This window comes from Antechinus flavipes, chromosome 5 (assembly GCF_016432865.1).
Source record: "Antechinus flavipes isolate AdamAnt ecotype Samford, QLD, Australia chromosome 5, AdamAnt_v2, whole genome shotgun sequence".
Taxonomy (NCBI): domain Eukaryota; kingdom Metazoa; phylum Chordata; class Mammalia; order Dasyuromorphia; family Dasyuridae; genus Antechinus; species Antechinus flavipes.
This window is the reverse complement of record NC_067402.1, coordinates 92544523-92557602: the sequence shown is the minus strand read 5'-3', so window position 1 is coordinate 92557602 and position 13080 is coordinate 92544523. Positions and strand designations below refer to the sequence as shown.

The 13080-nt window shown below is 35.7% G+C and overlaps 1 protein-coding gene across 1 annotated transcript in view; it reads left to right on the top strand.

Annotated features, from left to right (window-relative positions):
• ZNF398 (zinc finger protein 398) overlaps positions 1–13080 on the top strand; it is a 34473-nt gene that overhangs the window by 8976 nt on the left and 12417 nt on the right. Inside the window, exons 2-4 of the mRNA XM_051963236.1 lie at positions 131–511; positions 8076–8202; positions 8690–8803. Of these exons, the coding sequence (XP_051819196.1) occupies positions 131–511; positions 8076–8202; positions 8690–8803 (622 nt within the window). The remainder of the gene's footprint in view (positions 1–130; positions 512–8075; positions 8203–8689; positions 8804–13080) is intronic.

The following is a 13080-nucleotide window of genomic DNA, read 5'->3' as shown; positions in this document are numbered from 1 at the left end:
ATTCAGATAAAGACTTGAGAAGCATCATTTTTTATCTGAACTTGTAATGGAAGATCTCATAAAGTTTTGATTTTTGAGCCGATATTGCTCCTAATGCTCACTATTATATTCTTTTTCTCCTGTTAAACAGATTCCAGAATGGGAGTCAGAGTGTACCACTTCACTGCAGTCCCTCCCACTGCCCAGTGAGGCTCATCTGCAGACAGCAGCTATCTCCCTATGGACAGTTGTAGCAGCAGTGCAGGCAGTAGAGAGAAAAGTGGAGGTGCACAGCCGGAGGCTTCTGCACCTGGAAGGCCGGACAGGAGCAGCTGAGAGTAAGCTGAACAACTGTGAAAAAACAGTGGCGGATCTTGGGAACCAACTGGAGGGGAAGTGGGCTGTATTGGGGACCCTGCTCCAAGAATATGGACTGCTGCAGCGGAGGCTAGAAAACATGGAGAACCTGTTGAGAAATAGGAATTTCTGGATCCTCCGGCTCCCCCCGGGTATTAAAGGAGATATCCCAAAGGTAATAATATCACATCTGTAACTACAAATAAAATGAAATCTTGTACTAAGGATTTTGATCTGTCAGTTAATTGAATTTTTCTATTTCAGTTTTTTTGTAATAGGAAAAAAAATAAGCTGAAGGAATTGTGAAGTTATTAAATGTGTTTATCTCACAGATGTTCTCCTATGACCTATCCTACTGTCCATTGGAGTTTTAATCTCAAATTAGGGTAACCTTTCATAATACTTAGCCTGATTCTGCAGTTTTCCTTTGTCTCATCCCTTTCCTTCACAACCTTGTGTCATTTCCTCTTTGACAGTTGGCTGGGGGAAAGCAATGAACAGAAATGAGAAGTCAACTTCTTTGAACTTGATAGTTTTGGTTGAGTGATTGGGTAGCCCCCTCCCCCCTCCCCCCCGACAGAGACATAATGGATTCAGAGTGCAGACTGAGACTTACTTTTTTAGCATTTCTGACATAAAGGGTTATGTTTTCTTTTTAAATTTTCACTAATTGAAAATAATTTTTAAAAATATATGTTTAGCAGAAGAAATGTGAAGAAAACCAAACTAAGGACCTGTTGTTTTCAGCCTCTGGAAGTACATTGTTATAAGGTTTCTTTCCCTGGAAAAAAACATTTTTAATTAAAAAATGGGATTCCAATAAACTTTGGATAGAAAAAAAAGCCATCTATATCCAGAGAGAAAACTATGGAGACTGAATGTGGAATGAAACATACTATTTTCATCTTTTTTTTTTCCCCTTTTATTTTGTTGTCTTTCTTGTGGCTTTCCCTTTTTGTTCTTATTTTTTTCCCCGAAACATGACTCATGTGGAATGAATGTACATGTATAACCTATATCCGATTGCCTGCTAGTTTGGGAAGGAGGGAGGAAAAAAATTTGGAACTAAAATCTTAGAAAAATGAAAGTTGAAAAACATCTTTACATGTAATAATATAGTATTAAAATAAAATTTTTTTTGAAAGAATGAAAAGAGAAAAATGATTTCGAGGCATTTAGCTTCAAATGACAAAATTAAGTGTTTGCATTAATTGTGGATCCTCATTTAGCAGCTTCCTACACAATAAGAGATGGTAAAATGGTTCATTGGGAAGAATGAGAAGAGGTCTAGATTTTTCAATCTCAGCTCTTCTACTTGCTTCTTATATAATCTGGGGAAAGCCATTTAACTTCTCTGGGCTTGAGTTTCATGATCTCTAAAATGAGGGAGTTGGATTATATCTGATTTGTGAAGTCCCTTCTAACTCTAAATTTGATCCTGTGACTGAGAATTTTGTGGTAATGAATATTATATTAGAAGTCATGTTGCTAGCATTTCCACTCTTTCTGTTATTGTTTGCTTGCATTTTTGTTTTCCTTCTCAGGTTTTTTCCTTTCTTTCTAGATCTGATTTTTCTTGTGCAGCAAGATAACTGTAAATATGTATACATATATTGGATTTAACATATACTTTAACATATTTAATATGTATGGGACTATCTGCCATCTAGGAGAGGGAGTGGGAGGAAGAGGGGAAAAATTGAAACACAAGGTTTTGCAAGGGTCAATGTTGAAAAATTACCCATGCATATGTTCTGTAAATAAAAAGCTATAATTAAAAAAAAAAAGAAACCATGTTGCAAGTACACAGAAGGCTACTCCTGACAAATCAGTCTTTGAATAAATCACTTAATCAGCAAGGAAAAAGAGATCTCTGACGTTAAAAGCATGAGACCTATAATCCATTTCCAAATCATGCCCATTGCCGGGTTCAGTGGCAGAACATACCAGTTCTTTCTTCTAGCAAAGAAGCCCTTAGTTTAGAGATTTAAATTTTAAAGGGTGGTATTGGAAAGGATCATCTGGAGCTAATTTTGTAAGAATCTGAGAGAATTAAATACATAGTAAATGAAATGCAAAGTAGGATAAGAAGATGAGATAATGTATATTCAATAAAAATACAGCTGGGGTACTTTTACAAAGAACTTTCTCGATGTCATCCACAAAAGATTGGTCAACTATAATTCTGCCTTGATTGTACTATCAGAAATGAATAGGGAACCAGGACTGGGAGATTTCATAAGTTCTTATTGCTGTAATCATCTGCCAGTACCGCTACCTTTCTCCCAGAATACATTGGGATGATGCAAAAAGAAAAGCACTTAATTCACTAAACATTTGTGAGACTAAGTGCACAGCACTATGGATATAAAGATAAAAATGAAACCACATAAAAAATGATTACTTTTTTCTGGAATAATATGACATGTTATAAAGATAAGTAAAAGTAAAGCAATTTGAGAAGAGCGAGAATCCTGACAACTAGGGGGATCAAGAGTTTGACTCCTGACTTAGAGGTGACCTGAGCTAAGCTTGGAAGATAAGAATTCCAAGAGTTAGGAGTAGGAAAGGAGGGCATTCCAGGAATGGTGGAACATCCTGTGCAAAGAGAGAGATACAGTGCTGTTGTTGGGAAATAGCTAGTAGGTAAATTGGCTGGAAATACAGAATATATATAAATACAAAATATATAAAAGGGAATAATATGAAGTTAGCCTAGAAATACTAATGTTTGGGAAGAAGGGGAACCAACCTTTGTTCAGTCTAAGTAGAATAAGGGTTCTATATATGGTTCTCTGATTTCCTCAATTTTAAGAGCAAAAGTCCTTATAATGACTATCCTCAGATGACTTTTCATGTGATGTTTTTTCTGGCTCTGATTTGGAGACTACCTGAATTTCTTGGGAATAATTCTAATTGCTATTTTCTCTCAAAAAAATTAACAATATTTATTAATGGATTTTTGTCTAATTTGGACATGTGTCTTTGGGTTGACTTTCAGCTAAATTTTTTTTTAATAGCTTTTTATTTACAAGATATATGCATGGGTAATTTTTCAACATTGACAATTGTAAGACCTTTTATTCCAACTTTTCCCCTCCTTCCCCCCACCCCTTCCCCCATATAGCAGGTTGACCAATACGTTAAGTATATTGAAATATAAATTAAATACAATATATGTATACATGTCCAAACAGTTATTTTACTGGACAAAAAGAATCAGACTTTGAAATAGTGTACAATTAGCCTGTGAAGGAAATCAAAAGTGCAGGTGGACAAAAATAGAGGGATGTCATCTCCCAGAGTTCTTTTCACTGGGCAGCTAAATGTTTTAGATATTACTTTAAAACTTGTTTATTTTATTTTTTTTATGTAAGTTGTTAACTAGGTAGTTAGTAGGTAGCAAAGTATAATGAATAAAATGCTGAACTTGTGAAGACCCAAATTTAAATTCAGCCTTAGTTACTGGCTGTGTAACTTTTGTTTGCCTCAGTTTGAGCAATTGTAAAGTGATAATAATAATAGCACTGATCTCACAGAGTTGTTGTAAGGATCAAATATGATATCATATGTAAAGCACTCAGGACAGTGCTTAATGAATAACAGGCACTTAATTTTAAAATATTTATTTTCTTCTTTCCTTTCCTCTTTGGTCTCCAATTTTCTCATCTGTAAAATGAGGGGATTGATCTCTGAAGTCCTTTCTGGTTCTAAATCTGTAAAGCTGTGAAATCAATGGGGTAGAAGACCCTATTAGAGTCTGTGGCATTGAATCCCACTGGTACAGCTGAGGCTGAGAAAATTCCATTTTCTTTTCATGACATTGGAAAAATCTGTATTGGTCAGTGAAGTCCTTGTGTATCAATATTAATCCCTTTAATAGCTCTTTTCCCTCCTTCTTTCCTCCCATCCTCACCACCAAACACTGCTTCTTTGGAATCATTCACATATTTATTACAAAATTGACTTTTTTTTCTTAACATTTCTTTTGGACCTGTTTCCTTTGAAAATTTTAAGCTTTGGAAACATACTTCTCTTTTATTTTCCTGAACTTTTTGAAATCCATGCTTCTTAAATCCAGGGTGTACATTGGACCATATCCAGCTTTTCCTTCCCCATCACAGGCTTAAAGCTTCCTCCCAAAGTTCTTGTTACATTTACTCTACTGCCAATTAGTTCTTCCAGAATGGACTTTTCCCTTGTTATTTCCCTTATCTCTTATATGAAATTGCTGTTAAAGCAAGTCAGGAACTTAATCAGCTGCTCTAATTTTGGCAAAAAGAGATCCAACAGGTATCCAGATAGTTGAAGCATCCTATCATTGCTATATCATCTCCACATGCCAGATTAAATGTTTGCCAAATAATTAGCCATTTCTTTCTTCTGACTGGCCAACCCTGTAGCATGTTTTAATAACTTTTTTTTCCCCTTCTTTCGTTGATCCACATACAAATACTCGCTGTTTGTTCTCTCCTTTTAGAGTGCTAGGAGTAATCCTGAATATTTGCAGTTTCTATCGTTATACAAAGCCCCCATCTAATATAACCCCCCCCCCCATTTTGGTTATCTAGTTTATATCAATTAACTTTTCCAAATTAGCTTTTACTAAGAAGGTATAGGAAGGACAAAATTTAGAAAAACTTACCTTCACATAAGTCAAAAGCACACTTTTTTCCTGCATACCCTTGGTGTCTTGAGGGGATGGGCTTAGCCTTAAGAGCACAAAATTTAAATTCCTACCTGATGTAGGGAACACATGTGACTGAGGGGTACCTCCTGGTTCTGGAAATTTTCTCATCATGGGGTATAAGTTGCTAAAATATATGAGTCATTTTCTTAGTAAGCAGAGCTAGCCCCTATTAAGATTTAATATCTTTTTTGCTACATCAGTCCACTTCTGGGTTGGGTCAAGTAAGTCAGTCTCTGGGGGTTAGCTCATCACTAAACCCAACTACTGCAGCTGTTGTCTTCAAGTATACATTGCCCTCAGTTGTCTGATAATTCTGATCTTTTGGAGTTCAAAGATCATAGACTTTGTCCAGTTCATCTCCTGATATTCATCTACTTATGATGAGTAAAGAATAAATTGTCTGTCTTTATGTTTGTCTCTCATATCTACACTAGCATTCACTCCTATCCAGCCATTCATAGTTTTTCCTCCTTTAAAAGAGAAGAAAGAAACACAGTAAGGTCAGAGAGGCTGTACTCACCATTTGTATGTGAACTTGGTTCTAGCTGTCATCAGTTCTTTTAATTTTGACACCAGTTAGAAAATTCATCCTGAATAGTACCATCCCATCAAGCCTTCCTGTGTTGGATTAATAGCAAGCAAGGACTATTGTAAGTACACTAAGAATTTGGCCACCAATTGGCCAGTTTCCCATAATATCAAAAAAGACAAAGAAAGATGGATGAAAAATGACTAAATATGGTAGAACTTCAGGCATACCTGCAAAGGGAATAAAAATAAAAGCTTTTTTTTTTTTGGCTTATTTGTTCATTTGTTTCTGCCTTCTGAGAATGGGTTTGGATAACATATATCATCTTTTTATGTTTATTTTGTTGATGTTGATGATTACTGAGTTTATAATAAAAATTAATGTATGTTTTTGCATTAAGATTTTTAGCATACTGTATTACTCCATACTTTGTAATTTTTATATAAATATCCAAAGTTATATATTTTATTACTTATCCTTCTTGGAGACATTATATCCTATAAATTATAGGTAATTTTCAGTGATATTTTCTCTGTATCATATATGTTATCCTGCTTTTTGGTACAATTGATATACAGTGGAAATTTTTTCTCTCCATTTTCTACTTAAAGCCTTCTTGAACAAATTTTTTTCTGCCTTGCATTAGCCATAGTCCCTCTTTGGCCAAGAGCTAGTCATCTCTACATCTTAAGCTATGGTCCAGAGGTCTGAATACTATGCCTGGTAAGCAATATCTTTGCCAATTGTTCATTTACCGGATCTTCTTTCATTTTTAAAATATCTATCTTTAATCATTGTGCTCCTAAATTTTTTCATTTCTTTGCTCAAAATTTTATAATCCTTAGAAATGCTTCCTAAGTCTGTTTTGTGGCATCTCATTTATCCTCAGGTGATTAGCCAGAGGTAGGTATTTTTGGTGACTAGATTTGGCAGATCTTAATAAACAGACATATCATGTCAAAGATATGGGAACACAAGACAACACATGATTTCCTCATTTCACATCAGCCGACAGCCATCCAAATATATTTCTTCCTCCTCTGACTAGTATGAGTTCCCAAACTTCTGATAAAATCTGTGTCCTCATCCTCATTCCTGAGATTTCTTTCAAGGGACAGGTACTTCTTCTAAGGGTCTACTTTTGCCCTCCTCAGGCTTATATAATTTGGTTCCCACTTACTTTCGTAGCTATAATTCTTATTATTTTTGTTTACCTGTTCTGTTCTAATCAAACTAGCCTACTAGCATTGTTCCTCACAAATGGTGGTCAATCTCCCTGTATTCAACATTGGCTCTTCTCCACTCTACTTCTCAGATTTCTGAGATTTTAAAGCCCAATTGAGGGGCCAGCTCCTTGAGGATATTTCTGATCCCCCAGTGGTGGTTGTTCTCTCCCTCTTGAAATTGCTGCAAATATACTTGACATTTACTTGTGTATATGTGCTATCTGTTCAGTTACTGTCTTTAGATCTCCAACACCTAGCACAGTGTCTTACACTGGTAAATGTTTATTGGATTGAATTGTCACTCCATTCCTATTCTTCCATACTCCTTGTAGATTTTTCTGCTTCTTCCTTTGTTTTCTTTGTTTTTTTTTCAAAGTACTTCCTGCATTCTTTAAGGTTTTTCCCTAATAAGCCAGAAAGTAAAGAGATCTCCATCCAATCCTTTTGCCCTCCCCTTTAGCTTGAAACACACATGGTTATTACTCGCCATTAACAAAAACACAAGAAGAAAAATAGCATGATTTCTTATAATTGAGGTGCATGAGGAAAAAGGATATATAAACATGGAGGAAAGAATGGTAAAAATGGGCATCGGTTGAAGGAAACAGAAGGAATGAATAGAACTCATTAAGTAGCATTTGCTTTATGTTAGGCACTGTGCCACGTATTTTAAATTATTGTCTTATTTGATAAACTTTAATTTTACCTGAAATGGATAAATTAGGAGTGAACTACACACACATACACACACACACACACAGTGTAATTTCACAGGATCCTGGGTAGTATGAACTGATATAAAGTGATGTGAGTAAAACTAGGAAAAAATTTCCACAAGAGTAATAATATTATGAAGAAAAACAACTTTGAAAGTCTTAACTATATTCAAAGCTGATAACTTGTATGATAGAACCTATGATGAAACATTACCCCATCTATCTCTGCCCAAAGTTCCTTCTTCTATCTAAATCTCAAGATTAGTCTAATCATAAAGTCCTTTCCTGACCACTTGTGTCCAGTTTGATCTCTGCATTTTTTTGGAATTATCTTAGCATTACCTGTATTGCTTATTTTAATACCTAATCACATATATGGTTATATTTTGTGTAGTTACGTCTTACCTTACCAATTAAAATGTAAACTTCTGAAATACAGAAGCGCTATCTCATCTCTCTTTTATGTCATTCCTCAGCAACTAGCACAGTGTTATCACCAATAGTAGTCTCTTAATAAAAACTTAAAGCAAATGAAATGGTAGAGGGAAGAACTTAGACCCACATGCTTACGATTTCAGGTGCCAGTGACGTTTGATGATGTCTCCATCTACTTTTCTACGCCAGAGTGGGAGAAGTTAGAAGAATGGCAGAAGGAACTTTACAAGAACATAATGAAGGGCAACTATGAGTCTCTCATCTCAATGGGTGAGACTGAGCTGACTTCTGTCAGATTAGTGGTTTACATCTCAAGTGAGCTCAGCAGTTTTGTTCATTGCCCCATTCCCAACTTCCCATCCTCACTCTTTTTGGATTCTAGGCCCAAAACACAGAAGAGGTACCTTCTCAGCCTTTTCCTCCTATGAACATGGAATCAGTATAAAAGCTATGGTTACCTTAGCCTTTCCTTCCTCATGTCAGATGGGAGGAGCATGATCTAGGAACAAAGATAAAAGTGAAATTGCATGAAAAAAATATGACAGTAGCAGTGGTTGCTCTGGAGCTACTGCTGCCGTCTGCCCCCATCCATTTGGGAAAGAACTGGTTAATTTGTAGATGAAATAGGGATAGGGACTGTGTAAGAAGTCCCTAGTTCCATAAGCCCCATATGCCTGTAGCTTAATCTGTTTAGAATTAATATCATCTTCATCCCTGTTAACTTTTACTTTTTTTTCCTCTTTCCTTTGTTCTCTAGATTATGCCATGACACAACCTGAAGTTTTGTCTCAAACTCATCCAGAGTCAGAGCAGAATACAGAGAACCAAGCAAGACCAGATGAGAATGAGATGGCTGCAGAACCCAGTGATGGTGAATAGAAAAGATCTTATCTTTTCACTCCTCCAGTCTGTCTTGCACTCTCAGGATTTGATGCTAGTCTAACAGTTAAAGATGAATGACTTATAATTTCAACTTTGTCACTAATTTAAGTTACCAAGTTGCTTTATTTTTAATCATTCAATCAATGGGCATTATATGCCAGGTACTTGAGTAGGCCCTGGAAATACAGATAGAAAAGCAAAACTATCTCTGCCCTTGTGAAGCTTATAATATAAGTTAAAAGAGTCAACATGTACAAAATTAGTATATGCAAAAGAGAGAAAAGATAATTTGGGGGTGTAGACAATGATACTTAAGCTGGTCCTTGAAGAAAAGTTTGGATTCTTCGAAGCAGAAGTGAGGAAGATGCACATTCCAGGTGTGGAGGCAGGTGATTATGTATCATTCATGAGAATAAAAAGGCCATTGTGATTAGAATATTGTGTCTTGGTGGGAGAAAGATATGGCAAGGAGCTTTTGGTAATGTATTGTGAGGCTGACTGGAAAGATAAGTGAGGTACAGATTTTGAAGGGCTTTTAAGTGCTTTATGATTTCATATTTGATCATGGAAGTAATAGGGAATATCTGAAATTTGTTTAGTAACTTGTGGCATGAATAGATCTCCCTTTTTGGACAATGACACTGGTACTTGCATGAAAAATGGATCTGAGTAGAGAAAAATTTGAAGCCAAGATCAATTATAGAGGCTATTTGATAGCCTAGGCAAGTGATGAGAACCTAAATTAGGGTGATGACTTTGTAAATAGAGATAAGGAAATTAATTCAAGAGATGTTTGGTTTAAAAAATATATATATTTTTTGCTGAGGCAATTGGATTTAAGTGACTTGCCCAGGGTCACACAGCTAGGAAATGTTAAATGTCCGAGGTCAGATTTGAACTCAGATCCTCCTTACTTCAGAGCTGGTGCTCTATTCACTGCACCATCTAGTTGCCCCAAGAGATGTTTTTAGAAGTGGAAATGATATATGGGGGAATGAAAGTGAGGGGTCAAAGTTGGTACAAGGCAAAAAAAAAACTTATTTAACAGAATCTTATGATCTCCTAACTTTCAGGTTCTTACTTTAAGCAAAATTAACTATAAATTAATCCCTTATATTTTCGTAGTGTTTTATCTATCTTATTTGATCTGTCTTCTTTCTCTCTCCTTCCTATCTTCTATTTTCCTTTCTTTCTATTCCTGTTTCCTCTCCCCTTTTTATAATAGCACACCTTTGTTCTTAACCCTATCCCCAGCATTGTCTGTTGGGCCTCAGTCTTACTTTCTTTTTCCTTTGGACAGGCTGTATTACATTTTGATGGGTTTGTACTTCTCAAAAGGTACTTGACAAAACAGAATCCTATTGATGATAAGAGTAAAGACAAAAGCTATTTGTGAGGTTTTAGTCGGATGAGAACTAAACTGAGAAATTCGGCGCTTGCCCCTATAAGAATCCTGGACTCTTAGAGCTAGGTGATGTTGTTGAGGTCATCCAGTACAACTTCTTGAACATCAAATTAGGAAGCTGAGAGCCAAAGAAGAAATGGTGACCCAAGGTCATTTAGGTAGAAAGTAGCAAGATTCAAATCCAGGTCCATTGGTTTCACGTTCAGATCTCTTTCTGCTATTCCATATTCCCATTGGACTAGAAGTTAACAGAAGGCTTTAAGAAAACTAGACCTTCCTTAGGATTTTACCTTGAGCAGGGTTAAACAGGCATTTTTGATTGTAGGCATTTTGGCTTCTCTGACCCATCTCTTTCTCCCTTGTAATCCCAGAGGATCATGACTTATTCTTCCTCAACAAAACTTACTCTTTCCATTCATGTCCTTGAGCCTATCTCTTTTATCTACTATCAAATCTTGGTCCATTTATTATTGCCTCTCATCTTCAATATCTCCCCATCTAATGGCTCCTTTCTTCCCTCTGCTTTAAACATATTCATTGCTTTTTTTGTCAGGTGAGAAACTCTCATTGAAGAATTTCCTTTACCAGTGCAGATAATCTCTGTTCCATTTAGAGAATTTCTTAGAACATAGAGAATTTATTTTAAAGGACTTGGTCAGATTCATAATTCTGTGTGTGAATTAGTCAACCATTCTACAAAGCATTTTAGGATTATGCAACAATAACAAAATGTAGCTAAAATGTACATCCCCTTGAACCCCAAATTCTACTTCTGGACTTGTTATACTCCAAAGAGGTCACTGACAAAAATAAAGGTTCCATATACACTAGAATATTTAAAATAACATTTTTTTGTGGTAGCCAAAAAAAAAGTAAAGAAGACAACCCATCAATTGGAGAATGAATGGCTAAACAAATTTTGAAAACAGAATAACATGGAAAAATTTACATAAACAAAGAGAAGTAAGCTGAGCCCACTAAAACCACACACACACACACATCCCCCAAAATGAAATAACCACAAAACAATCAAAGTGAAAGTTGTAAAACATGTTTATAAAGAAGAGATATTGGTTTGGAGCTTTGTTATGATTACCTGGAAGAGGGGAAGGAAGAAGGAGAGGGATACTAGGGAAAATTCAGACAATATCAAATTTATTATTTAGGGGGAAGAAAACAAGCTGTTTATTTAAAAAGACTTATCCAGCATCACTCAGCCACCTTGTATCAAGGGTGGCATTTGAACCCAAATCTTTTTGACTATGAGAACTACTTTCTGTCCTCTGCACCAGTAGTCAGATTTGAGCTGTGGAACCAGGTTAAAATGTAATTGTGAAATGTTTCACAAAATAAATAAAAATGTTACAGAACAGATAAGGTTAGTTTGTGGTCTTCTAAATCAGTATGCAACTGACAGGCATCCCTTTGCATCTGATTTTGATATCACTGCTCTACACCATGTTCCCTCAAGTGAGCCTTCTCTTAAACCCAAAAACTTTGTCTTGATTCTGCTACTTCCTCAAACTGTTGTCTTTTATGTTTCCTCCCCTTCCCTATTAAATTTTTAGAAAAAAGAGTAAAATTCTTTTCTCTTTTTCAAGATCAACCTTCTCCATGGTTTTCTGGAGTTTGGCTTCTGTTCTTGCTCTTCGTTGCCAAATCCAGCAACCTTTTCTTAGTCTCATATTTCTTAAGTGTTCTGCAGAATTTGATACTGTTGACTGTTCCCTTGATAACACTTTTTTCCCTTTGGACTTACCAAACATTTTGCTTTCTGTCCATTCTTCTTCATTCTTCATTTTTTATTTATTGACAGTCACCTGAATGTTATCTTCAGCTATCTTCTCTGGTGTTTTTAATCTTACCTCCTTTACTGATTTTATGTAATCTTGTCACTTTAATTATGACTTCTGTAAAATAATTTTTATTTGCAAATAGGCTTGTAATCTCTCCTCATGTCTGGTTGAACATTTCCTCTTGATTCTCTCCATTTGAATGTTTTTGTGCGTCTCTAGTTCTGCATGTCCAAAACTGAATTATCATCATTTATCCAAAACTTCCTCTTTCCCTCAACTTTCCTAATTCCATGAATGTCACTGTTATTCTGCCAATCAATCAGGCTTGAAAATACTGTCATCTTTGATTTTTCACTCTTCACCAACTTTTATATTCAACCTAAGTGATCTTTACTAATGTCTCATTTTGGACCTGACCTCTCTTCATTCCTACTGGCACCATCCTAATATAGATTCTCATCACCATTGGTATTGATAATTATACTAGCTACCCACAGGTTCCATCATTCCAGTGCTCCCTTCACAAAATGGCCAAATGAGCCATCCTAATGCATACATATGATTATATTATTCTCCTGCCAAAAACCTGTCAGGGGCTCCATGTTGTATATAGTGTAATATTCAAACTTCTTACTTAGCCTGGCAACTAAAGCCCTCAAAAATCTGACAACTGCATGCTTTTCCAATGGGATTCACTCCCATTGCACACTATACTTACTAGTTAAGCTCTTATTCCCTCCTACCTCTCTCCATCAATGTGGATCATCCCTTATGCTTAGGATTTTCTTGATATTCACCTCTGTTTATAAAAATCACTTTTTTTTCCTTTAGTGATACCTCTTCCATGAAGACTTTGATGATGCGCCCCACTATCTTCACTCTTTATCTTCACTCCCTGGGAAGTGATCTCTCCATCCTTAAATTTCCTTATAACACTTTGTATTTATTTTTCCTTTTTCTTTGTCACATTCTATTCTGTATTCTATTTACTTCTTTATGTGTCTTTTCCTGTCATAATATAAAATCCTTGAGGACCTAGGATTGTATCATTTTTTATCTTTATAT